At 43.5% G+C, this 27,938-nt stretch overlaps 1 protein-coding gene across 4 annotated transcripts; it reads left to right on the forward strand.

The window, feature by feature from the left end:
* Positions 1–49: 49 nt before the first annotated feature.
* Positions 50–27,786, forward strand: LOC311230229 (zinc finger protein ZXDC; the record flags this gene model as incomplete). 4 transcript variants are annotated; one of them, XM_084316440.1, is made up of 10 exons in its annotated part: positions 50–2,003; positions 3,180–3,332; positions 9,726–9,804; positions 11,891–12,021; positions 19,532–19,702; positions 24,270–25,036; positions 25,311–25,395; positions 25,633–25,805; positions 26,154–26,255; positions 26,902–27,786. In XM_084316440.1, 10 exons carry the CDS (start codon positions 50–52, stop codon positions 26,986–26,988), a joined length of 3,702 nt encoding a protein of 1,233 aa, XP_084172566.1. In that variant the 3' UTR covers positions 26,989–27,786. The 4 variants fall into 4 exon arrangements, 1 of the variants encoding a protein (XP_084172566.1); XR_014619781.1 differs by lacking the exon at positions 25,633–25,805 and having other exon boundaries at positions 24,270–25,067; XR_014619782.1 differs by lacking the exon at positions 25,633–25,805.
* Positions 27,787–27,938: the final 152 nt, after the last annotated feature.

The raw sequence follows: 27,938 nt of genomic DNA on the forward strand, positions 1-27,938 counted from the left end.
CTACGTTAAGGGCGGGCCTTTTATGTACCGCTGCTACAGGGATACCAAGATGGAAATCCAGGGGCTTTCTGGTGCCCAAAACATTCACTCTCAACATGGCGCCCCACATAGAACAGGTTCGTCTCCACTTAGGACAACGTCAACGACTCGCTTTATCTCGAACGAACCCGAAGCAGACGGACTTTTGGAATCGCATGGGCTTCAAAGTGACAACAACAACAATAGGCCTAGTAGAACATCTCCGTTTCGCCTACTGGCGGAAAATGGCAGCGGGGCTCCTCGCGTACCCGTCTGCAAGCAGCAAGACAACTGCGTTAAAATCAACTCGCAACACGAAACTCAAACCGCGAATGTCGGACTCTGTAACGTGACGGGTTTTAAAGACCGGGAACTAAACGCACACTTTACGCAAGATTTCCTGAGATCATTCAAGTACGACGTGGACGATTCGATATTGCAAATGGCGTTGCCTTTCTTCGAGGGGGAAGAGGAGCAGCAGCAGCATGAAGACGACGCCTCCCTGCAGCCGGAGAGCACGGCGGCCCCGGGGAGCTGCACCAACAACACAACCCGGACCAACAAAAACACCGAGGAGTTTTATGTCGTTTTCAACATCGTTCAAGGAGACAGTGGCAGTGGTGAAGCGAGCAGAAACCGAGCGGATTATTTGTCGATGGACGGCGATAAGACGAGGGGGGGCAAAGAGACTGAATGTTCCAAACCTGAGCTGACTGATTCAATGGAGGTCGAACGCACCGATATTGTCGTCGAATCCGATGTGAACTGTGTCGCAGCCAAGGACTTCGGAAACCACGTCCCTGTTTGTAATAATATATTAAACGCGAGCTCTGTGGGTGAGACGACTTCGGCGAGTGGTGCTAAACAAACTGTTCATAACGAAACCGGCGGCGATGTTTTGACGAACGAATATGGCGATACGGTTTGTGGCCAGATTTGCACTGAAAACATTGATGGCAAAAGGCCTAACGAGCTGTCATCGCAGTCCCAAAACAAAGACGGCAGTGCCTTGATTTCAGCAAACGCAGGTATCGTTGAAGCCATGGACACTTCCGATTTCATTCCCGACACTCCGGGCCTCACCGAGAACACGGAGGCGGCCTCCAGCAGCGCGCCTGTCGGGGAGACCTTCTCGGGAACCATCATGATAAACAACCAAAGCATCATAGTGACCATTGAAAACGGGATTCTGACTCTTGCTGCTCCGCCAGAGGGCTATGTCCACAAAGACGACGACATGATCAGCTTGAAGGAACACCTGGGCATGAAAGACCATGAGGACATTGTTCTTCTCAACTATGATAGTGGTACTAAATCCATAGGGAAGATTAGCACTTTGGCGGTAACCAGCTCTAGTCAGCACGAAGAGCCTCGGCTCGGTTTGTCTGTGAGTGATTCTGAGCTGGCCCTGGTAGACGACTGTTCGTTATCAGAGCTGGGCACCTCTCTAGACTCCGGTCCCATCATTAAACAGGAAGGAGGGACGACGTGTGCCATAACAGAGGGCGACTTGGTCCCCCCGCCCCCTATAGTTACCGCCCCAGACTGTGATGAGGACCTCCAGTTGGCGCATCTCATCAGGTCCAAGAAAGAGACCGTGATCTCCTTCAGCTGCCCCGACTCTGTCTGCACCTGCACCTTTGACACCCGTCAGAAACTGAAAGTCCACCTTCTCAACCACACAGAGGAGCCTCGGCCCTACCAGTGCACCGTCGAGGGCTGTGTTTGGGCCTTCGCCACTTCTTACAAGCTGAAGCGCCACCTCCAGTCCCACGACAAGCAGCGGCCACATGTCTGTCAGTTTGAGGGCTGCGGCCGGCGCTTCACCACGGTCTACAACCTGAAGGCCCACGTGAAGGTCCACGACCAGGAGAATGCCTTCGTCTGCGAGATTTGCAACGAGAGGTTCCGCAGCGCCACGCGTCTCACCAACCACCAGCGGGTCCACTTTGAACCCCAGAGGCCCTACAAGTGTGAATTCCCAGGTGACTCCAGGAGCTTTGTTTACATTCTGCTTAACACATTAACTGCCACGCTTATATCCATCAATGTATGATCACTGCCACCAGTCTAAGCCTATGGAGATGTTCACCTTCTTTGCAGGGCTATACCCTTTTAAATTGTATGGCTAAATTGACATTACTATGGCTCATTCAACATCGATTATCTATCGTTCAGGATGTGGGAACGTTATACTTTTTCATTCATAGATTCATATGAAAATAGCGTCTAGAATATAAATGTTTTTATCGTTTTCTGCAGTAATTCCTAGAACGTGATTTATAGGCATAAACGCATATATAGATTATCAACTGCCGTTTGTTGGCGATACACGCTATATAAAAAAATTTCAACGGTACATGATCCTAAACGTTATGACTTATCATGAGCGGATGAACGGGGGGGGGGGCAGGGTCGTTTATAATTCCGTGATCGTCAGTAAATGCTTTATGGGTGATATATTGATCAGAGCAGTTTGCATGAATAATAATAAACAAACGCGCTGAAAATGACGTCAGCGTCCTCTTACTGTTCGCCGATGAGACTGGAGGAGAAAGATCCCACTTATTTGACGGCGATCGACTGGATCCATTAACGGTTTGTATAATAATAATAAATGCCCAAATCATCTCGATTATTGAGTTATGGCAGTGATCCATATACACGATGTGTGTCTAGAGTCCCGTAACAATATGTGAGTGCCGGACGCATTTCCCCGGTGCACCGAGATCACAAGAGATCCATTTCCGGTTGTAACTCGCCGATCATCCACCAGGCGGCAGTATTGAAGCGTTGCAGAGTTGTGCAGGCTCCCACTGCATCAGACCAGGCTTTGTGAGGGAATTATGAATAACATGGCGAAAAAATGAAATATGATCTCAATAACGTTGTACGCCGTGGAATGGCAGAATTAGCATGCACTTGAATCACGTTGTACGACGTTTTTGGCGCAGGATGTGTTAAGCACCTTTTTTAAATCACAAATTGCCTTTGTTGAGACCACATTGTTACAGCCCTCAGTGCTTGTGTATTTCAATTGACTTATCTGTTAACAATTGTGATTGGAGGATCAGGAGAAGAGGGCGGTGTTTGAGATGGGTAAATTATCTCTCTTTGTAACCCCCTGCTGTCCCTCCCCATGTCCCCTTGTCCTCCTCCAGGCTGTGAGAAAGCCTTCATCACCTTCAGTGCCCTGTTCTCTCACAGCCGCACGCACTCCAGAGAGACGGGCCACTACACCTGCACCTACCCAGGCTGTGACAAGCTGTACGACAAGGCATGTCGCCTTAAGATCCACTTGAGAAGTCACACAGGTAGGTGAACTAGGCCCTCAAAAACCCTTCTCTGCACAGGGCTGTACAGAGCAACATATATGTCGCACGTGCTGCCGAAAAATCGGTCTGTGCGATGAATGAATATACTGCACTAGCACCCGTGCGATAGATGTTCGGTTCATATCAATACTCTTATTTTGAAAATCCTGTGGCAAGTCTCCACACAAGCGCAGCTCCGGCAGCCCAACAACAACAGCGTGTGTAGATGTTACAGGCAGCATAGCTCCAGAGAGCGTATTTTGCGACCAGGAAATAACTAAGTCCCTGCCTTTTCCGCGCTGCCAGGTTAAAAGAAGCGGTTGATTGGCTAGACGTGTCGGAGGAAGCACGTGATACAGGGAGCGAACTTAACTTTTTGACTCACCGGCCAGTGGCGGGTGGATGGGAAGAGTCTACCCGCCAAGCATATTTCTTACCTGCAAACATTTTTTTGATTAAAAAAAAATATATATATATTTTATATAAACAAATTTTTTAAAATAAAATATATATTATATAATCATACTTGTAGTTGTATTATCTGCGAGACATCGCCACCACGCAATAAGTCAAAATGCTTGCTATCTGCAAACAGCTCCACTGTCTGTGTGTATACTTGAGTAGCCTCCAGCTCCAGCAAGGATTCTCCGGCCCTGCAGCTAGACCCTATATTCAGCTAGACCCTACATTCAGCATGCAAGGATTCTCCGGCGATGCAGCTGGACCTATTTTTAACGTTACGGTTATTTTGTCAAATCACATTCAACATGCCCTCAGCTAGAATACGCATTCAATCAATGTTATAAGACATTGATATCAGGAGCTATCTGTAGCTACTGCTAGCCCGGTAGATAACGTTAAGACAATTTAGTTTACTGGGACAGATCGATCTAAGTGAGCTAGCTAACGCGAGCTAGCTAACGAGGGAACGGAGGTATTATGCAGCTCATGGAGGTCCGATCTAGACTAGAGCAGACTGCTACCATTCTGAGAGCTTAACGTTAGCACTAGAGCTGCGGGCGAGCTGCTACCATTCTGAGAGCTTAACGTTAGCACTAGATGCTGCGGGCGAGCTGCTACCATTCTGAGAGCTTAACGTTAGCAGTGGCACTAGAGCTGCGGGCCGCTCTGTGTTGATACGAGCAGAAGCCAATAGTATCCCGCTGCAGGGCTGGCCCGGCTGGGCGGATATGACTCGTTGCCACGTTTTTTTTCAAAATAAGAATATCATACGAACCGAATGCTGCTAACTGCCAGAGCCATCGATATTATGACGCTAGCTGCGCTTGGGCCGGAAATGAGACCCGCACAGATTTTCAAAATAAGAGTATCGTTATGAACTACACGTCCACACGCCACACGGCGGGCAGGGCTCTCAGTGGCAAGTGCCAAAGGTAAAAACTGAGCGCCCCTGGCAGGCGGCGGGCTTTAATTTCGCCCCCTAAGTGCGCAGCGACCAGGAAGGGGATTGGGAATTGGCATAACGACTAACATTGGGATGGGAGAAAATCGGAGGAAAAAAGGAGGGGGGAAAAGATTAAAAAAAAAATCACAGTACGATGTTGTGTTTACAATCACTCGAAAGTCCCGCGCGAACACGGGTCACAACAAGTCTAGTCGGGAGGAGGAGGAGGGGTCCCTGCCATACATTTTCAGGAAATGAATCAATCATGAAAAAAAGAGTTGAGTGACTCACAGGCTCAACCATCTTATTTCATAATACAACGTTTCCGAATGGACGTTTGGATTAAACAAAGTGTATGCAGTGATGCTGATGCTTTCCCAGCGGAACACAAGTTGCTTAACGTTACACAGCTATGTTATGCACGTTAATTAAGCTATGTAACGTTAGAGCGCAGCCCTTTAGCTATAGCTTGCCAACATTAAGATAGCAGGAGCCGTCGGCCAACAAATTAGTTTCAACAAATGTATTCACAAAATGGATTATTATCCAAACATTATTGAAGCCTCCCGTGACCAGTAAGTAGGTACTACTACTCAACCGCACTATGTGCCTAAAGTCAAGACTCGACAGTACTGAACTAGAGAACCTGCGACTAGTCAAGTACGCTGGAGTGAGGCGTGGATGGAAGTGGCCATTTATCAAAATAAAATACCCAAAAGACTATTATTTAGGAGCACATCTTTTCCTGGCAATGTTCGAATCCCAAAAACAGGCTTGGGGACAGCTCTAGTGTGTGTGTGTGTGATCTCATTCAAGGAGTACTACAAGGGCGCACACACACACACAGTTTGTTGTTTTTGTTCTATTAGTGATTTACACACTTCTCAATAAAAAAAACATTGTATGACAAATGTAAACAGATTTGCAGTGCTAATTTGAAGCGTAACATATTGATGTCTTGTATACAGTTGTTCTGTCCCTGCAATTTACCATTATGGTCAAATAAAGAGAAAATGTTTGTCTGAAAACATTTCTTGTTAAGGTTTGGATTTTGTGTGCCCTGTATGCAAGATCCATATCCTTTGCCAGTCACATACCTATTTAAGTGATGAACTGCACTATGTGTGGTTGTTTTTAGAGATGCTACAAGATTTTGGCCTGTGCTACAAAACTATCAACCTCTGTAGCACCAGTGCTGCTAGAGCTGCCGCGATTACCGCATTACCGCGGTATCGCTGTTGCATCACGGCCACCGCAGAGTAGGCTGAATACCGCATCACCGCTGTTTTTTATAATAATAATAATAAAGTACCCTCCTCCTCGTTGGGCTTGCGGCTCTGCAGATATACCCTACTCCTCTATCGAGGTTCCAAGCGACCCTATTGGGTACCAGAAAAGTCACGTGAAACATTGCAGACCACTGATTGGTCAGAAGAGAGACGCGTCCCACGTTGGAGCGTCCTGCAGTTTTTTACGTCCTGAATGTCAGCCATTGATCAGAGCTCATCACAATACGGCTAATAACGTTAGCTTTAGCTCCCCGCCGGAGTGGACTACCATCGCTCCTCAGGAGTACTAAACGAGACATAATGATTTTACTGTCTGCAACGAATGTTATAATAAAAGCCCTTCGTTCTATACACTTGTCTGATTGAAAACTTTATTAACAGACCGCAGAATGGGACAACTCAGCACGCTCTGAGCAAAGAAAGGAACTGAGATATGAATTGAGTATTGCTTGCCTGGCTATGGTCCGGTAAATACGCTGATGTTATTGAACGTATAACTATATAATGTTAATGCCACAAAACGAATGCCTTTATTATAAAGTAGTAACTTTATAGTAATAATAATAAGAAAGGGTCGGGGGGGTAACCACCCCTGCCCGCGACACAGAGTGAACGGCGCACGACCAGAGGGGAAACTTCGAATCCGTGTTTCACTTTCAATAACTAATGCGTGCTTGCCGAATCCCAAACAATATTCATGCTAAAGATAGACATTTAGACTAGAGGCAGGCTATATGCTATAAAGAGTAGACTACTACTACTAAAAAAAAAAAATGCATTCAAACTTTTTTTTTTTTTTTTTTTTTTGTAATAACCGCGGCGGTAGGAAATATTTAGCAAATTTGTGCGGTAAGGAAAACATCAATGTCGCGGCAGCTCTAGCTGCTATGTGCAAAAAAAGTTAACGTACAACCCTGCTGTAGCATGACCCCCACCATGAATTGAAGGAGAATTCGACTGAAAACAACTTATTAGGTTTACTCCGCAAACATATGCACTTTTATGGACAGTCATGTTTTCATATTATCTTAACTAATTCCGTGCCAACCACGAGTATAGTCGGGTTAACTCGCCATGCGTTCCGTGCCAATCGCGAGTATAGTCAGGTTTTAATCGTTATTTCTTTTATTAGCGATGCCGATATCCATTCATTTTTCATCAATCCAGCCTGATGTTATCATTGGGAATGGGTCTGAGCTCGCAAAAGGCAAATACCGCCGCCTATCGTCTCCCGGGTGGTATTGCACATCATTGGATTGCATTGGCTGGGACTGTCCATCAGAAAAAAAAATCCGGTCCGGGGTTTCCCTTCTCAGTCGAGCAGTATTGTGTTACCACATTCACTGGGGAGGCTGGGAGCAGCGTCGATTATGTGTTTTGGGCTATAACGTTGGGTCAATAAACGCGATCAATATTTGGAATGGCGATCAGGAATTGGATTAATCTTTTTGCAGAACATCTGATGTGAGGTAAGGACTCTATTTCACCAGTCTTGGGTTAATCAGATGTTCCTTTCTCCGCCATCGGAGCGTGTGTGTGCGTGCCGTTAGCGCTGACCAAGGCACGGATAATCGATTTTCAGCCCGCTTCTCTAGCGTGCATAATGACATACCGTAATTCCTCTAATAGTGACCCGGGCTTGTATTTGCTTAAACTGTAGTGGGTACCAGGCTTTTATTAGGAGGAGGCATGTATAAGAGAGAGGCCTATATTTCTAATTTTCAAACGGATCATAATGAATAAATCAACATTTTGTGTCAGTTTGAACCCAGTAAAATGTACTGGGTTCATTTATTGAAACCAAGTACTGTATGAAATAGTAAACAGTGCAATTACAGGTGGTCACTGGTCATTTCAACGTTTTCAAAGTGAAATCAAGTAACTTTACCTTAGCAGCTCAGTATGCAGCTCAGTATATTAGTAACCCGGCTTGTATTAGGAGGCCGGCTTATAATTGCTTAGCTCAAGAGCGCACCCGGCCATTAATAGAGACCCGGTTTGTAATTGAATACCGGTCACTATTAGAGGAATTACGGTATACTATCGATAATCTAGCGTTTATTTGAAAACTATTCATAAATCAGCCGAAAAATTTAGGGATGCACGATATTGATTTTTTTACACCGATACCGATAACTTTATGCTCCTCAAGCCGATAACCGATATCAATAACCGATATTTATTGTATTATAATTTCTTTTTAAATGTATATATATATATTTATTTTTAATCCATTTTTATTTATTTTTTTTAAGTATTTATAAGCTCCGACGTCATCGGTACTGCTATCGGTACTCGAGAAATTATGGAGTTTTTTTTTGAGGAATTTAAACGTCGCAAACTAATCTTGTTGGCCGTTTTCTATCTCTCCTCCCTCGGTCTCTCTCTGCCTGCGCGAGCGGGCTGTGCTCTTACACACTCACTCACACTCACTCACTCACTCAGACAGCTCTGCTCTCGACTGTGTGTGTGGTGTGTGGGTGTGTGTGTGTGTGTGTAAAAGAGCACAGCCGGCTCGCGCAGAGAGAGACAGAGGGAGGAGAGATAGAAAACGGCCAACAAGATTAGTTTGCGACGTTTAAATTCCTCAAAAAAAGTCTGGGTCTATTTTACTAAAGTCGATGCTGACAACGCTCGTTGCCAAAAGTGCAACAAGACATTTGCCAGTAATGTATAAGCGCTGGTACTTGTCAATGTGGCTGGCGGGGAGCAGCTAACGTTATAGCTCCGAGTAGAATAATGGCCGACAATCCGGAGGTAAATAAACTAACGAGAGCTTCTGATTGGTGGTAAGAAGAAGAGGTGGGTGCAAACGGAGGGACGTAATTGGCAGATCGACTGTCTGTCTCCGAATGTAACGTGACTACGTCACAGCCAAGAAAGGGAGCGCTGGATTTGTGTAAAACTCCCTGTTCCTAAACCACACGCTGTCAGTCATACCACAGTACTGGCAAAACGGGAGGAGGCTATAATAAAAACAAGCGCCCTTCATCCAAATCCACCCACAACGGATTTCTTTTAACCAAAAAATGTATTATATATTATCGGAGCTATTAATAACGTTATCGGGATGACGTCATAATTGCTGATATCGGCCCGATAATTATCGGCCCGATAATTATCGTGCATCCCTAGAAAAATTACGACGTGTTTTGTGTATTCCACTAAAGGGCTATTATCGCGGATTTCTCTGGAATTACTAGAAATCTCAAACTATACTCGTATTCAAAACGGATGTACCGTTGAAAAAACAATCCGTTTTGTACATGTTGACTGCAAGCAAGTCATTGATAAGCGACGGGTGTATTAGACCCATAGCCATAATTTAAGATATAGTTTAAGCGTTTGCAAATATCCCCGTCCTCCCATTGACTTCAGTGCTGGCATGCTAGACCTAATTTGGTCATATGGGCGTGGCTCTGAATGAGTTAAGTATTAGAATGATAGAGACATTTTTTATGTTTATTAGGAACATGACTGTCCATAAAATTGGCATTCAACGTGTCATAGCATTGCATTTTCACAAACATCGAGAGCCAAATGGAAAACCCCACTAACCTCAAGACATTTTCACCAGAAAGCCTCCTTACTAGCAGGGCTTGAAGACATTGATTTGTCTAGGGCTTCTGTTCTACTGGTTATTTATTTGCTATCCGGTGAATTTGCCATATTGTGACCGTATCGCCCCTCTGGTCGCAGGCGAGAGGCCGTTTGTCTGTGATTCTGAAGGCTGCGGCTGGTCCTTCACCAGCATGTCCAAGTTGCTGCGACATAAACGGTAAGGCTGCCCATCATCTAACCCACTTTTTCGGTTTTATATATTGAATAAGATGGATAAGAGATTATTTTATTGATCCCCTTGGGGATAGCAGTAGGGGGGTGTACAGGTATGGGCATGGTAATAGTAGAAAGACATAAATATAGGCAATAAAACTAAAGTAGTCAAATAAACGGTGTAAACAATATAATTAACTCTGAATATGAGAAGTAAACGATGTAATCAAAGGTGCAGATGCAGGGCCCGAAATTTACTTTTTGACTCACCGGCCAGTGGCGGGTAGATCGGAAAAATCTACCTGCCAAGCATATTTCTTACCGGCCAAAAAATAAACAATTGTGTCTCGTATATATATGGTATATAAAATGTAAAGACTAACTCAAAACATAATGAGACTCATATACTGTACATATGACGCATATATCTGTGTACATAACGTTTAGAAACCAGCAGTCTTTCAAGTGTATTTAAAGGTATGTGCTTGTTTGTCAGGTCTATGTACAGAGATCAGTACAGTACAGGTAGTGCAGGAATACTTGCATGATTGACAGCCTTTATGGTGGTTGTATTCCATTGGATGTCCTTTTCTGTACAGTTGCACATTACTGTACTCCACCCAGTAGGTATGGGAGTTTTACGTTATTTGTCATGTTTTCAAACTCTCTTTGGGTGTTTGCAATTCATGGGAAGTCTCTTGATATCTTGGTACAGTGGGCAGGTTGTTAAGAGAAGTGTAGCTATGTTTCCACCTCTGCTCTGACATGACTGTTATCCTAGCCACAGATGGTCTTGAGAGGAGAGGTTCCAATTGAATCCGGGACACAGACACAGACATGCAGTCAATGTGACACTGGCTCTGTTCATGGTCACTAATGGCTTCCAGCTTCATTTACTACCGATGACCAACGTGTTTCTGTTTTTTCTTTTTTGACATACGTGCGGCACACGGAACAACTCATCACTACAGCCCCAGCATCATACTGTAGTCTCTTGAAACGCCGCTATCTCCAAACTTCCACTCCTCTTGAAACTTTCTTTTGTTAGGTGGTCCCGCTCTCGCTTCAAAATAATTTTTTGTTGGAGAAAGCTGCGGTGGGTTTTCTTTTTAGCGGCCCCATTATACATTTTATTCAAAGATTTCCTATAACATAACATGCACAAAAGAAAGAGGTGGAAGTTACAAAGGCAACCACAATGGATTGGGTGATTAGAAACTTATGACATAGTTTATATATTAGGCATTTCTTACTTCATTGACTGTTTCTACCTTTCTCAACATCATTTGATGATCCATTATGCAGTGTATATATTAGAGGTGGGCATAGATTAATTTTTTTAATCTAGATTAATCTATCTGCAATCCTGGATTTAATCTAGATTAAAATGGCTCAAAAAAAAAAAAAAAAAAACCTGCCGAAGGCATTCAAAATATGTGTGTTCTACCCAAATAATGACCAGAAGTAAGTCCTTACTTTTTCTTTCCTCCTTATGTTTCTCAGGCCAGGTGGCCCATTACACCATGAGCCCATCTCCCGTTTCCAAAATGCATTACAGACTGTTTGAAAAAGCTGTTTTGCTATGATAATTGGTAATGAAATATCAAAATAATGTTCAATAAGATGTACTTGTGTTTAATAAGTTGTTTTATTCAGAAGTTAACACAAATACATAATATTACCAGTACAGTACAGTATCTAGCACACTCTCAGGAGCAAAACAGAAAGAATAATTTCAAACTTGAACTATGTGACATGGCTTGAATCAACTGCTCCAGTGGAGTTGCTCAGTGGCCAATGGTGTCAACTGTGGTTGTACTGGGCAGCTCCCAGGTGTGAATGGAAAAGAACATCTGTGCTCAGCGAACCTACCCTGGGTAAATAAAGGTTTTTTTTTTTTTTTTTTTTTTTTTTTTATTATTATTAAGATTAATGCGTTGATTATATTATCGCGCGATACTAGTATAGCGTTAACGCAGCACGTTAACGCCGTTAACGGCCCAGCTCTAGTATATATATTTATTTTTATCATGTTGGTGTCAGTGGTACAAGAGCTTCTTACCAGCCTTCTTCCCCTGCATGTGTTTCAGGAAACACGATGACGACCGGCGCTTCACCTGTCCAGAGGAGGGCTGTGGCAAGTCCTTCACCAGGGCAGAACACCTGAAAGGCCACAGCATCACACACCTGGGCACCAAGCCCTTCCAATGCCACGCTGAAGGTCGGTACAGGCCTTTTATAAGGTTCTCCTCTGGATCAGTGTTGTTTATTGATTTATTTAGTTTATTTCTTGTGTTGTCTTGAAGTAATGGAAATGAAAGGTCTCGCAGTGTAGTCCTTCTCAGCAAGTTCATATCAGTCTTTGAGGTCCCCTAAAGATGTATTTGAGGTCCCCTAAATATGTCTTTGAAGTTTTTTGGCTTAAAAACTCTCAGATTATGTATTCTAGCAGCCTCGTTTCGCAGAGCTTTTCCTATCATTTCATTATAGACACACAGACCACAGACCATGAGCTGACTAAGCTAAGCTAATTAGCGTTAGCTGCTAACCCTGGAAACGCTCAAAGCACCGAAATATTGAGTCCACAAAACCAGTTCCATTAGTGAGGAAAGGGGTTATATTAACGAGGCTTGACAACAGGGGTTCAAAGATAACTTCACATTTATTGGTTTCTTTATATCGCTTCATGCATCGGGCATCCAGGTTCCGTGTTGATATCATAGTCTAGTGTGTGTGACATCATCAACTCAGACGGGGGGGGCTCGCTCTCTCTCTCTCGCTCTCTACGTTCAATATGATTTAAAGCCAAACGTTACACTATAAATACTAACTGGATAGTTGATAAACATTTCATTATCTGAAATATTCTAAACTCATTAAGTCTGCTATAAGCCATTATCCCTTTGTGTGTGATTATTATTTTCTCAGTCAAAGTCAAAAATAATTTTTGGCTTGTAAAAAATCTGCCTGGCTGGTAGTTTTTAAAATCTACCAGCCAAATGGCTGGTAAGTATATAGTTAAGTTTGTTCCCTGGGTTAGGGTCTTTACTCTTGGCTACATTTGGAAAAAGAAACACAACATCACATAATATGGACTGGATTGATCTAATTGTGACGTGAAATAAATCTCGGCCCGGTACCGAGGTTAAGAAGTTAACTGACCTGCCTGGTTAAAAAATAAATAAAAAATAGTTAGTCGTCAAATGTTGATTTACGAATTTCTGATGTCGTAGACTATTAACACTTTGGCGACCACACTCTTGCGGCGATTTATGCCTCAGAGGACAGAGGTTTGTTTACAAACCGATGTACTTTCTAAGAGCTATATATATAATTTATACTATTGCTATCTGTCCATTCTCATTGTCACTTGAGTGCATAAACCGTGCCTTCATAATGGCTTAAAGAAAATAAAAATCCTTCGGTTGGTTGTCATTTTATAGCGTCGTGAATATAAGGTTTATCGTGCTTTTCATCTCTTCTTTCTTTCAGGAAGCTAGATAATAGGCTAAACGTTGGCGCCGTTATATCAAACGCCATTTCTGCTGTATATATATGAATGAAATAAAACAAACTGCGTAGCATCCGGACTATTACAGAGCATCTATGGATGAAATGGGGGCGGCGGGGAACGCCCATTAGTATTATTGATTAGCAATAGAGTGTGCGTTCAGGTAGCCAATGTCGGTGATCTATCACGTTAGGTTTTAAAACGATGTCCAATCCAGCTGTAATTTGGGGGAATAGTATCCTACCGTCAGGCCATGTGATCGCCGGCAGCATTTCTTCATTAGTCATCGGATTCTGGTAGATCGATATGTCCATTGGCTAATCGTAAATCCCATTATTCCAGGCTGAAATATGCGTTCGGTAACGTGATCAAAGATGGAGGGTCTTCGTTTGGAATCGAGGCTCATATGATCCGCCCACAGACTGTAAAAGATTTTTTTTTAAATCCCCTCAATGATACTGCAGTGGAGCGATGGCGCCCCTAAGCGGATCTGGCCGGTATTGCATGTTTCGAAAATCAAATATGTGGGTAGGTCATGGATCTTGATCGCGGACGTTAATAGCGTTATAAATATGGAATAAAACTAACAACTTGCCACGGCTATATACGTGGCTCTGGTCCACAACTCATGGCACCGAAACCTGTATATACTCCTGGACGGTCCAGTGTTAAGTAGGGGTGGAACGGTTTACAAAATCATCGGTTCGGTTCGTATCACGGTTTTGTGGTCGCGGTTTTCGGTTTGTTTGTACATTGTGTTTATATATATAAAAAAAATTTACACTCCAAAAATGTAAACATGCTTATTTATTTGAGAAAAAAAATAAAAGTTTACAGCTGTTTGCCTTAAATAATGTTTGGCACACATTGATTGTCAGTTTTTAATGGAAAGATTAGTTTTCTGCTTGAAATTGAAATTAAAGTGCAGTATTTGAAATACAATTATCTTATACTATCAAAAGGAAAAGTCAGTTATTTAAAATAAACAAATAAATTAGCAGGCCATCAATATAAAATGCAGCATAAATCAAACTAACACACTGTACTACTATTTCAAAACAACACTGCTCTGTTCATTCTATTTTTAAAATACGTACATTGTCTGTCTACATTTATTTAGACTAACATTATTTAAATATTGAGTGCAACACAGTAATTATTGTGAAACTGTGGTGGATTAACGTAATTCGGGGAGTTGGAACTGTCTATGGCAGGGGTGGGCAATTATTTTCCCCAGGGGGCCGAATGAGCAACTGAAAATATGTTGGGGGGCCGGGCCAAAATTCCAAACTCAATTATGCATAATATACATTTTATTTCTATATAAAAAGCAGTAAATGGCATTGACCCCTGGTAAGAGTGTATGTTATTATTTGGCAATTAAAAGGTGAGGTTAGCTTTCAAAAATATCATTTATTTAAATAGAATTTATTTCCAAAAAGATAAACAAAATGTGAAACATTAATAATAACAAAGGGCATTTTGAGTTTCATATACTATTGAAACAAGGATTTTCTTAGCTTTCTAAAGACATCACATCATCTTATAGCAAAAATAAACAAGACATGTCACTGAACTGTGTAAAGAAAAGTGTCCCAGTTTTGTAGTCTTTTTTACTTTACATGCCTATATTAAACATTTAATGTTTTCAGAACTGTGCAAAAAGTGTCCCATCAAGTGTCCCATTTCACTTGTTATATTTCCACATTTTAGTGTTCTTCAGTTCTTTTTTTTTTCATTCAGTGTGAGAAATCCAGTCTCTGTTGAGCTTTAACAAGTCCATCAAAGTCAGGTTGCATGTCTGAGGTGGAGATGCGAAGCACAGCTGCCAGATGTTCATCAGTGAGAGAGGATCTGTACCTGGACTTGGTAAACATCATGACTGAGAATGTCTGTTCACATATATAGGTGGATCCAAAGAGAACCAACATCTTAAACCCTTTGTTTCTTTAGATCAGAGAGAGAGAGAGAGAGAGAGAGAGAGATAAAGAGAGAGTGGCTGCTGGAGATTTGAGGTCTACTGAGCGCACCTTTCTAGTTATGACCCGAAAACGAGGGTACTTGAGAGAGAGAGGGAGATTTCTCCGGAGCTATGCTCGGAGCATTTATTTACGTTACATTTTCAACAACATTGCTGCTAATTGGACACTTCATGGAGGCCGGGTAACGTTGTGTCGAGTTCATGCGTGTACTAGTGTAGGATGGGCTCCGACCTAACGTTGGAAACGGGGTAGTTGTGTCGAGTTCATGCGTGTACTGGTGTAGTGTGGGTGGGCTTGGCTTGACGTTACTCCGTTTCCATGAAGTAATTATAAAGGTGGCCAGCTAGCTAGCATAAGCTAACGGAGGAACGACAGCTAACGTTAGCTAATAATAGCTTTGTTTACAAACTGAAGACAGGGCTGCCCGGCTGTGAGGGGGAGGAGGCTGCAGCAGCAGCTTGTGTCTGTTGCCGGTCTCTGAGGAGGAGGAGGAGGCGGAAGGGCAAGCGTGCTCTGGCAGCGCGTCTGTCTGTCAACAACTTGCGGGAGCAAGCCAGCTGGTATCGGTACTGCAGAAAGTATCGATACTTCGGGAAATGAGTATCGAAACCATTTTAAATATTCAGTATCGATATGTATCGATATTTCGATATTTTTGACAACACTAGTACCTTCGGACCTTCTCGACTAACGTTACCGGAGTTGAATCGAGTTGATAACATGCAGTGGAAAAGCGGAAATAGTCCCGGTTGGAGTTAGTAAACACAGTTGTATGTTAGCCTTCTTGGATGTTGAATAAATGCCTATCATTGTCTTTCAACACCCCGCCTCTCAGACTCATTTTCTCCTCTGCTAGCTAGTAGCTACGGTAACATTTCATTGGCTGTATTAGAGCTGGTGGGCTACCATAGTTAAACATGCGCTGTGTTGTACAAACCGTGCTAACGTTATGGCGAGATGTGTGTACTGTGTAGGCCTATGTAACGTTGATGGCTATGTTTTTAAAGTCGTAATGAAGATTGATTTATATTGCGCTTGCCATTTCCACAAACTGACTAGAACCTGCTGCTGCTCCTGCCAGCAGCCAGCGCGTCGCCCACCATCTCTCGCCTCCGTTCCAAATTAATTTTTTTTCTTTTTTTTGCGCATCCCCGGAACCGAACAATACACACACCCGCCCCGAACCGTGGAGGTTGTCCCGAACGGTGTACGCAGGGGAGGAAACTAACTTTTTGGCTTACCAGCCAACTGGCGAGTATCTGATTTTTTTTACCAGACAAACTGATTTTTTACCAGCCAAAAAAAATCGCTAATTGTGATAATTACTTCTTTGTATGTCTTCGTCTAAATTGATTTTCAATCATAGTAATAATCACACCGTGTCTCTACTCTTTTAAAATATTTATTAGCATAAAACATTAATAACAGTCTCTACTCTTCACAATATTAGCATAACACATATTAACATGAAAGAGGGATCTATTCTGGACTGGGTTGGGCTGAACTGGGCAGTGAAAGATGCTGGGTTGGACTGGGTTGGGCAGTGAAAGAAAAAAACCGAAGTATGTTGTGAAGTGTATAGATAGATAGATAGATGTGAAATGTATAGATGTAGCAGTACTGTCTATCTGTATGTCGTGTATGTCATATGTTATGATGAATTGAAAATGGGGGACCCTGATGTAAACAAGACGAAAGTCTTCAGGCCTGTACACTGCGATGATATGATCGCGAATTGCCCCTTTAATTGGCCGTTGCGATTGGTAAATATTATCTGGGGGCGGGCTTGCGAGTAGTGCTTTCAAGCCTTGCATTCGCATTTCACTCCTAAATTATCCAAGGCGTGTGATGACGCCACTCACGCGAGCTGTCAGTGCGACACAATGTCGTGGTGCTATGAAATAATCTGTCGGCAATGAATGAACTTACTGCGATCACCGATAGCCTGAGTGAAAAAAAAGATTTGCGCGGAGTGAATCTGGGTCACGCTATATACTTGGAACTTGTAGTCTATCGTGCGATTAAAGACCATGTCCCTATCTGCGTAGTCTATACATCCAACACCAAATCCCATAATTCCTAGCGAAACGAAACTGAAGGTGGCCGCTTCCTTTAAATAATAATATGGCTCTTGCTCCGCAAGAACAACGGAGTGGATAATGGATATCAGTCAATTTTATGACAACCACGTCCGATGTGGAGAGATGATAAGATGATGATGATTGACGTGATGATGTGATGATTGATTGACGGGGACACGGAAACTTCTAACGTTCAGGATCAGCCATGCATTACGTGAGTACCCCACTATTAGGACGTGAAATACTGCCTACTTAAATTGACACCGCGGATCAATAAAGTATCAACCTATCTATCTAATAATGAGACGATATGCAAATAATATAATACTAATAATAGTCGGTTCCCCGTATATGAAATGAAATGACTGCTGGTAAAATCACTGTTTATTTCTCGTTTTGCATAGTATTACATTCCACTTCTATAAACAATCAAAGTCCTACCGTAAGAGCCTCATACGGGTCAATTAAACCTTTTTTATTAGTCTTTCCTTCGAGCTAAGTTGGACTGAACATTTCACTGTCAAAAGCGCAAATGTAAATAAGGTTGCGTTGCAACAGTTTTCAAAATAAAGGTCATATATACAAATACCTCTCAATTCTTATATAAAAAAAGTCCCGGATATACATAAACATTAATTGGCATAGATCTCTATAAACGGCCCAACACATTGATCACTTTAGGCACACACTGAAACCAGTAACATCATAAATATGAAGCAGGTAATTACCCATACAAATAATAAACCTTTCATGAGGTTATTTACAATAATAATAATTCATTTGATTTCTAAAGCACTTTTCATTGTGAAACAAATGTATGCAGAGTTTCTTCTCCTCCTGATTAATGGTGTGTGTGTGTTGTGATGATCTCATTCAAGGAGCACTACACAAGCGCGCGCACACACACACACAGTTTGTTGTTTTTGTTCTATTAGTGATTTACACACTCTCAGTTGGTTCATTATAAAAGATACAAACCTGAAAACAAACGCACTTAAATGTTAAATAAAAGGACCACAGTAATGAGGCAGGAGGAACATATTTTTTTTAATAATGGTAAAATTGTTATTAAAAAATTTGCCCCTAAAAAAATATTTTTTGCCCCTAAATTTCTCATTTAGGGGCAAGTGTGCCCCTAGTGAAAAAGCTTAGCGTACAGCCCTGGTCTTTCTCTGGTCTGCATCCCCTTAACAATTGTGTGTATTGAGCCGTACTGTATTGTACCCATTCTGCAATCTGTTAATAAAGTTTTCAATCAAGTTAACTTTGAACCTCGGTTGTCAAGCCACGTCAATGTTGTGTATGCATCCGAGTGTTCACTGTGCCTTTAAGACGGCACGGTGGCCTTACGACAGTGCTGTGAAGTACCGTCAAGTGTTGTGGTAACGTCAGTTGGGTTGGTCTGCTGTTGTGCACTGGTTGAGCTAGCCCCTTTCGTGACTGCGATGTGCAAGCCAGGGGCTTTTGAGCATGAAATAAAATGTCTAACCTTACGTCGTAGTCCGGTGCGCAATAGACTAACATACACCTCTGTAATTTAAATGTGTCCTTGCCTTGGACTCGAGAGTTGTACTAGGGTTGGATGCAGTTCCCCGTTGCTCAGTCTGTCTGTTTTCCATCTTCTGTGTTTAACGTTATCTGTTTGCGAGTGCTTCCTTGACTGATGACCAGTACCACGGGACTTTTATTCAACATTCTATATTTCCGCGGGTTGGCCAGTACTGCAGGAACTTTTATTAAACATTATATATGTCCGCGGGTTGGCCAGTATTGCGGGAACTTTTATTAAACATTATATATGTCCGCGGGTTGGCCAGTACTGCGGCAACTTTTATTAAACATTATATATGTCCACGGGTTGGCCAGTACTGCGGGAACTTTTATTAAACATTATATATGTCCGCGGGTCTTGTGCAGTGCTCTCGTGGCACTGTCAACTCGCCAGACTGGCGAGTGGTCTTCATGAATCACTCGCCAAACGTAAAAAATACTCGCATTTGGCGAGTAAAGTGGCCTAATTTCCTCCCCTGGGTGTACGGTTCGAATGCGTACCGTTCCACCCCTACTATTAAGTCATCCAAACATTGTTACTTTTTGAACGAAGAGTTTAATGGTCCCATGCAACCACTTGTCATGTCCGTTCTGTGTGTGTCGTAGGTTGTAATGCCAAGTTCTCTGCGCGCAGCAGCCTGTACATCCACTCCAAGAAACACAAGCAGGATGCCAGCACCCTGAGGACACGCTGCCCCATGGCCAACTGCTCCAAACACTTCTCCTCTCGCAGCAGCCTCAAGAGCCACATGCTAAAGCACCATCACCTCAGCCCTGGTTAGTACACAGCCCCTTGCCAGAGACCTCACAAGGAACGGAGGAAATATTGACTATAGTATTGTGATATTGGGGCTGAGCGATATGACCAAATTATCTTATCACAATGTTTTTCTTAGTATTTCCAGCACAAATTACAATATGATATCACTTATTTCTGTTGTCATGCTGCTACAGCCAGGTCCATAAATATTTGGACATGGACACAATTTTGTCTCTGTACACCACCACACGGTCTCTGTACACCACCACACGGTCTCTGTACACCACCACAATGTCTCTGAACACCACACGGTCTCTGTACACCACCACAATGTCTCTGAACACCACACAGTCTCTGTACACCACCACATAGTCTCTGTACACCACCACATAGTCTCTGTACACCACCACACGGTCTCTGTACACCACCACAATGTCTCTGAACACCACACGGTCTCTGTACACCACCACAATGTCTCTGAACACCACACGGTCTCTGAACACCACAATGTCTCTGAACACCACACGGTCTCTGTACACCACCACAATGTCTCTGAACACCACACGGTCTCTGAACACCACACGGTCTCTGAACACCACACGGTCTCTGTACACCACCACATAGTCTCTGTACATCACCACACGGTCTCTGTACACCACCACATAGTCTCTGTACATCACCACACGGTCTCTGTACACCACCACAATGTCTCTGTACACCACCACAATGTCTCTGTACACCACCACATAGTCTCTGTACACCACCACAATGTCTCTGTACACCACCACAATGTCTCTGTACACCACCACAATGTCTCTGTACACCACCACATAGTCTCTGTACACCACACGGTCTCTGTACACCACCACATAGTCTCTGTACACCACCACATAGTCTCTGTACACCACCACAATGTCTCTGTACACCACCACAATGTCTCTGTACACCACCACATAGTCTCTGTACACCACACGGTCTCTGTACACCACCACATAGTCTCTGTACACCACCACACGGCCTCTGTACACCACCACAATGTCTCTGAACACCACACGGTCTCTGAACACCACACGGTCTCTGAACACCACACGGTCTCTGTACACCACATAGTCTCTGTACACCACCACACGGTCTCTGTACACCACCACACAGTCTCTGTACACCACCACAATGTCTCTGTACACCACCACAATGTCTCTGTACACCACCACAATGGACTTGAAATGAAACAAGATGTGCTTTTAAGGGACGGAAGTTTATTGGACAAACTAACAATCCATAAATAAAATGGTCACTTTTAACTCTTTCAGTGCCACGCCTGGTTTTCCGTTTTACCGCTTGAATGCCACCATCGGCGCCAATGTTAACGTTAATATCGCCTAATCTATGTTTTAAATTATGGCTATGTGTCTAATCTGCCCATCGCATTATCAAAGACTATTTTCCAGTCAGTGCTGTGAAGGCAGATTGTTTTTTTATCGCGTCGTTTTCTATTTCAATTTCAGAGCAGTTAGAAAAGCCCCCGTTTTGATATAAAAAACTGCTCATTCTGGAGCATTCTATGAAAATCGTCTTTTAGTGGAATATTCCACAACGTTGATATTCGTCGGCCTTTTTATGAATCGTTTTCAAATAAACGCTAGATGATCAATATTATACGTGCACGCAAGCACATTACGGCCGCGCGCGGATAATCGCTCCGTTGATTTCCTCACAGACTTTTACAGTGAAACCGAAAGAAGACATTTCACAAAACAGCTTATAACTTCATCAAACTTACTCCGATTATCCTACCACTGATAACATAGAGTCCTTACCTGACATCAGATGGAATCCAACTGGTATATTCCAATTCCTGATCACCATTCGAAAAAATCGATACGTGTATGGATCCAACGCGACACTGTAGATCTCCATGATCCGCGGGGCTCTGAGGCTCCAGAATGAACTCTGGTAACCCCGGCTGGATCAGTGAACTGGAAAATGTGGAGTACCGGATTTTTTTCCCCATTTCATTTTCATTGAGTCCATTCCAAAATCACTTATGTCATCTGGGAGACGACAGGGGGCGCTTTTTTCCACAGTGATCACCGGCGCAGCTCGGCTATACTCGGGTAGGCTCGGGTGATGCAATAATTTTTCAGATCGCAAAAAAAATTAAAATTATAATAATTCCGAGAAATCTCGTGGCACGCAACCACCTATTAAAAAAACTGAGAAATCTTGTGAGTGGCACTAAAAGAGTTAATACTTGGTTGCAAATAATTTGTTGCCTGAAGTCTGGAATCCATAGACATCGCCAGACACTGGTTTCGTCCCTCTGGCAATGCTCTGCCAGGCCTCTACTGCAACTTCAGTCTTCAGTCCCTGCTTATTTGAAGTGAAATGCATGTTCAATTGGATTCAGGTCAGGTGATTTGACTTGGGCCATTGCATAACATTCCACTTCTTTGCCTTAACACTTTGAATGCCCAGCAGGGGGCGCACATTTAGTGCTTGAATGCCCACATCCACTTCAATGTTAGCATTAATATCGCCTAATCTATGTTTTTAAATTATGGCTATGTGTCTAATCTGCCAGTCGCATTATCAATGACCTATTTCCAGTCAACATTGTCGAAGCAGATTGTATCGGTTTATTTCCGTTTCATAGCATTTAGAAAACCCCTCGTTTTCACGGGGAAAAAAGAGGATTCCATGATAATTGCCCCGTACTGTAATATTCTAGAACGTTGTCATTTGTCTGCCTATTTATGAATAGTTTTCAAATAAACGCTAGATTATCGATAGTATATGTGTACGTGTGCACGCTAGTGCCGCGCGCTGAAAATCGATTCTCTCGGTTCCTGATCGCTCTTAGAGTCAAACAGCCATATCACAAAAAAAGAAAAAGCTTATATCTCCGTGAAAACGGGTCTGATTATCCTAATACTGGTAAAATAGATTCCTTACCCGAGATCAGATGGTATCCAAATGGATTATTCCAATTCCTGATCGCCATTCCGAAAATCTATCCTCAAGTTCAAGTTCAAGTTTCTTTATTAGTTGACATGCAAAGATACAGAATACCTTCACATGGAATGCTTTTTTCTGTTATGCTCCTATGAGGATCATAGGACGCTTGGATCATACACATACAGCTCATTACAGTAATATTCCACAATTATTACATTTTAGATAGTAATAATGGTACAGAGCCTTGAGACAAACATATGCATATTCACCACCGCAAACAGACTGGCAGCCGTCATAGGCAGCGCCATTTACGGAAGGAGGGGGGAGTGGGTTGGGGTTGTTACAGGGCTGTAGGGGGGGGGGGGGGGGGGGAGTGATCCTTTTATTGATCCACCGCGTATACTGTACAACACATAATCCCCGCTGCTCTGAGGGTCCAGAATGAAGCTGATCGACTCCGGTCACATGCGTGAGAAGTAAAATGTGGAATCCGGGTTTTTTTTCTCATGCCTTTTCATTGAGTCCAATCCAAAAGGGTGAATTACCATCTGGGAGACGATAGGGGGCGCTTTTTTCACATCTGAGCGCCTGGAGTGGCTGATTTACCAACGGTAGACTCGGTTGATGAAATATGAATTCAGATCGCCAATATAAAAAAAAAAACGAGAAACGAATATTCTCGTTATGGGCATTCAACCCGCGGGGCGTTAACCCGAGAAAACTCGGGTTGGGCATCCAAAGTGTTAATAAACTCTTTGGTTGCTTTCGCAGTATGCTTCGGGTCATTGTCCATCTGCACTGTGAAGTGCCTTCCAATGAGTTCTGAAGCATTTGGCTGAATATCCATTCGAAAAAATCGAGATCCAACGTGATACAGTAGTACACATGATTCCGCGGGGCTCAGAGGATCCAGAATGAACTGTGATAACCCCGGCTGCATCAGTGGACTGGAAAATGTGGAGTACAGGATTTTTTCCCCCATCCATTTTCATTGAGTCCATTCCAAAATCCCTTATGTCATCTGGGAGACGATAGGGGGCGCTTTTTTCCACATCTGATCGCCGGCGGCGCTCTGGTATACTAGGGTAGGCTCGCATGATGCAATATGATTTCGGATCGCAAAAAAAAAAAATCCGAGAAATCTTGTGAGTGGCTTTCAACGAAATATTAATAATTCCGAGAAAACTCGTGAGTGGCATAGAAAGTGTTAACAGCCATACATGGCCATGCCATAACACTACCACCACCATGTCTCACTGATGATAATGATAATAATAATATTTATTTATATAGCACCTTTCATACATAGAATGCAGCTCAAAGTGCTCAACAGAGCAAAAAAATAAAAACACAACATTTGACGATAAAGCAAGAAGAGTAAAGAAAAGAAAAGCAGGAGTTTAAAACTACCCAAAAGTAGCAAAACAAGATTAAGAAAATAGCTAAAAAGCATGACAACAGGGATTTTTAAATCAGCTAAAAGCAAGAGTTTAAAAATGGGTCTTGAGCTCCCAGCCTCCCATTACACTCTCCCAGCCACCTACTACACTCTCCCAGCCTGCCACTAACCACTAGCACTGTGATTCTACAATTGTGACTTTGTAAATCGTGTCCCTCATTCAACCCCAGATGTCCTGAGCCACCTGGAGACCACGCCCACCCTGACGCCCAGCAGCGAGCTCATCAGCTCCACCCCAACAACCGTTGCTGGGTCGGGTATTGTCGGGAGCGACCAGCTGACAAACTTGGACCTCAGTTCCCTGTTCTCCGGTGTACCTGGGGGTCCTGCTCCCACCACAGGAATAGGGGTACCCCTCTGTGGGGCTGGCGTGGCAGGCACCTTCACCATGGACCTCTCCCTGGTCGGCTCGGGTATCCTCACCTCATCCTCGGTGGGCACCACGTTGGGCACCGGGCCTGGCGCCGCCCTGGCCAAAGCCGTGGACCCGCTCATCCTGGCGGCCGGTGCCGACATGGGCCCCCACCACGTGCTGGAGGGGACGGTGGGAGATGTCCTGCCCCCTCAGGGAACCCTCAACCTGGACGACGTCCAGACTGTCACCCCGGAGGCCCTGGGGACCCTCACCGCCCTCGCGATGCAGGGGGCCGGTGCCTCCGCGGACCACGTGCTGACGCACCCCCTAGGCTCCACCGGTGTGCTGGGCGTCGAGTCCACGGCCTCGTTGGCGGTAGCCCCTTTGGCAGAGCTGCTTTCTTCTTCTTCTTCGTCCAAGGTGGTGGAGGTGGGGAGCCAGGGTGGTGCGGGGCCCCTGCTGGGCTCACAGGAGGGAGGGAAGGTCCTCACCCAGTTTGTCTTCCCCGGTCACGGCAGCACCAGTGGCTTCAGCCCTCAGAAAGACCCAGAGCTCAACTCGGTATCGCCAAGCTCCTTCCTGGTTAGTAGCGGAGGGCAATACAAGTTCAATGGTAATCGAAGCCTCGATACAAAAGACAAAAAAGTCTGTTTTGCAATTATTTTGAACAACCAGAGTACTTTCCGTTGTATAGGCCCTACATGACATTTTAAATGTATTCCTGACCTCAAATTTATTTAACAATGAAGGAACCTTGCTCTAACCTACAATCTTAAGATACTGTAAAAAAATTGTTTTAGTTTCAATATAGAGGAGTGTGTTTTGATTACTAATGTTAACATGTTGGTTGTGTTAGGAGAGTGGCGGCTCAGCAAGGACCGACTACAGAGCCATCCAGCTGGCCAAGAAGAGGAAGCAGAGAGGCCCTGCTGCCTCCTCAGGTAACACTGGTGTTTTAGCTGGTGTGCTCTAGGGTGCTGCGCGCTCCACAGTTTGGGAACCACTGCTCTAGACGGTGCCTTTTAAACGTTGTAGTCTCTGCCCCTAGTGGCGATCCACAGACATGGCACTTTAACTTGCGTCAAGAGAGTCTGCCCTCATGCTTCACATCTATGACACTGTGTTCATGTCTGCAGTGCTAATGCCTGTCATAGTAATTGTGATATTGTTTATTCTAGGGAGCTCAGGATTAGGCCAGAGAAAAACGAAGGGCGGGAAGACAGCCAGTGCCTCAGCGTCATTGGCTCCCTCGGGCGCTCGTTTTGGTGAAGGTGCCACAGCGGCCAATGGGGGGCTGACTCTCAGGGACCCTGTCACTGGGGCCCAGTATGTCCAGATCCAACTGCTGCAGGTGAGACCTAAAAGTTATTAGTTCACTTCACAGAATTATGTTTATAAAGCAATAAAATAAACAAAGACTTTCATTTTAATAACTGGTGCAGTTGGATTTGGACATTTATACTGACTCATCACGATGCATCAATTTAAGTTTCACGCCCTTACTTTGTTGAGTAACTTTTCAACATGAGTTGGTGCCACAAACGTGGAAGACTATAGTGAAGACATGACTTTGATCTGCACTTTGCTGTTGGACTCTGGTTAGATGCCAAACCTCTTTTCGTTGTATTGTACTTGTGCTGTATAATGACATTACATTTGAATCTAATCTAAACATGGGTTTGTTTGTGGACAATGGCAGGACGACCCAGCCAGTGACGGGGACTTGGCCTTCCAGCTGAGCTCCCAGCCCTCCAGCTCCCACTCCCAGCTCACTGTTGACCTGCCTGTCAACATTTTACAGGTGACACACTCACTATTCTAGCATCCACTCCCCCACAGGCTCCCAATTTTAAATGCCCAATTGGTGATCCAAACAACAAGTGGATAGCTCCACCGCCAAAAACAAGGTAGTGGGAATAGACATGTTTCCATTCTCCAGCTCATCAACTTAGCTGTATTTTGTGGCTATTTTCTGTATTTTGTGGCTACAACATATTACATATTGGTAGTGTTTGTAAAGACGGATTGCCTGTATCAGGAGTTGCATGCATGAGAGTCGTCTGCGCCAAGATCTCACCCAGGGAAATTATTTAACCTCAAACATAACTACCATTAAGTTGCTTCTTCTGTTTTGGTAACAAGTATTGAAAATTATTTGATGATTTGAAGTCGCACATGACTGGATGTTTTAGGCTATTGCTAAATCAATTTGTTGATGTGATGATTTGTGGACTAATCTTTAGCTGTTGGTCATATTGTGATATTTGTATTTTGGGGGAATGATCTTCACTCTGCATAACATCTGGCTGGACACTGTCTAAAATCTTCAAATCTTGGCAATGCATCGTCTGGGAAGGAGTTTGTAATTTTGAAATAGAAAATGTGTCAGCGCTCCGTTTCTAAACCATTATGTGTAAATAAAGGGAACTTCCTCTGTCTCACCACAGGAACCGTCTGCCATGACTGAGGACGACAACGGCTCAGACAATTCCCAGTTTACAGGAAGCACCATCAACCTGCAGGACCTGGAGTGAGACCTCCCTCAACCAGGGTGTAGGGGTCAAAGGTCAGGAGTCCCAGAGGGGTGAAGTGGACCGCTAGGATCCGAGTGGCCTCTGCGGCATTGGACTAGAACATTGTTGGCACTCAGTCCACAGGACACACCGACGAACATCGCGTTGGATCTTCTATTCCATCAAATGGTTTCCTCACCTTGTTTTTTTTCCAGAGTTTTAAAACATTTTTGAATATACGATAAATATAGTCTGGGGAACGAGAATGAAGTCGATCCCGCAGCCAATGCACCTTGAGATAAAGTAGAATAACTAGAGCGAAGGGTTTCTTTTCCCTTCAGATGAGTATTTGTCTTATGTTGGACTATTCATGGAATCGTTTATTTTTTTGTACCACAATCATGATTAAGCACTCTTACGTAACGTAAAAAGAGACTTAAGCCTGTTGCACAAGCGAAAGGCTCTTGTGTCCCTTTGTCAACAGGGTGTCAGTGACATTGGTGTCTCGCCCATGGTGCCACATTACCGCTCACATACACAGTGTGCAGTCTAAGCTCCCATTGTTAATGCCTTACAGACACCACACGGTGTGCTCAGAGCTAGCATTCAGCGTATTGCTTTATTTGTCTTGAATTAAAATTTTATTTTGTACTTTTTTTTTTTTTTGGCTTATTTTTCTACTGCGGTAGCGTTAACAGGTTGAACACATGCTAGTCCACTTGTTTATGTAATGGTTACCTAAGTGTAATGATTGATTTAATAATTTTATTATTTATTGCTTTGGGTTTACAGAATGGCGGCGCCAAATGTAGAGATGAAATAAAGACTTAAAAGCACAATCATGACCGTTGTGTCAAACCCTTAATTTGTCATTGATTGATTTTATTGTGGATTAGAGACATCATCCAAGGGATAAAAACATGATAAAATGCAAGCACTTATTTCCATCATGGTCCCTGGTATTAAAAAAC

The sequence above is a fragment of the Notolepis coatsorum genome (genome assembly GCF_963971535.1).
Source record: "Notolepis coatsorum genome assembly, chromosome: 6".
Lineage (NCBI taxonomy): Eukaryota > Metazoa > Chordata > Actinopteri > Aulopiformes > Paralepididae > Notolepis > Notolepis coatsorum.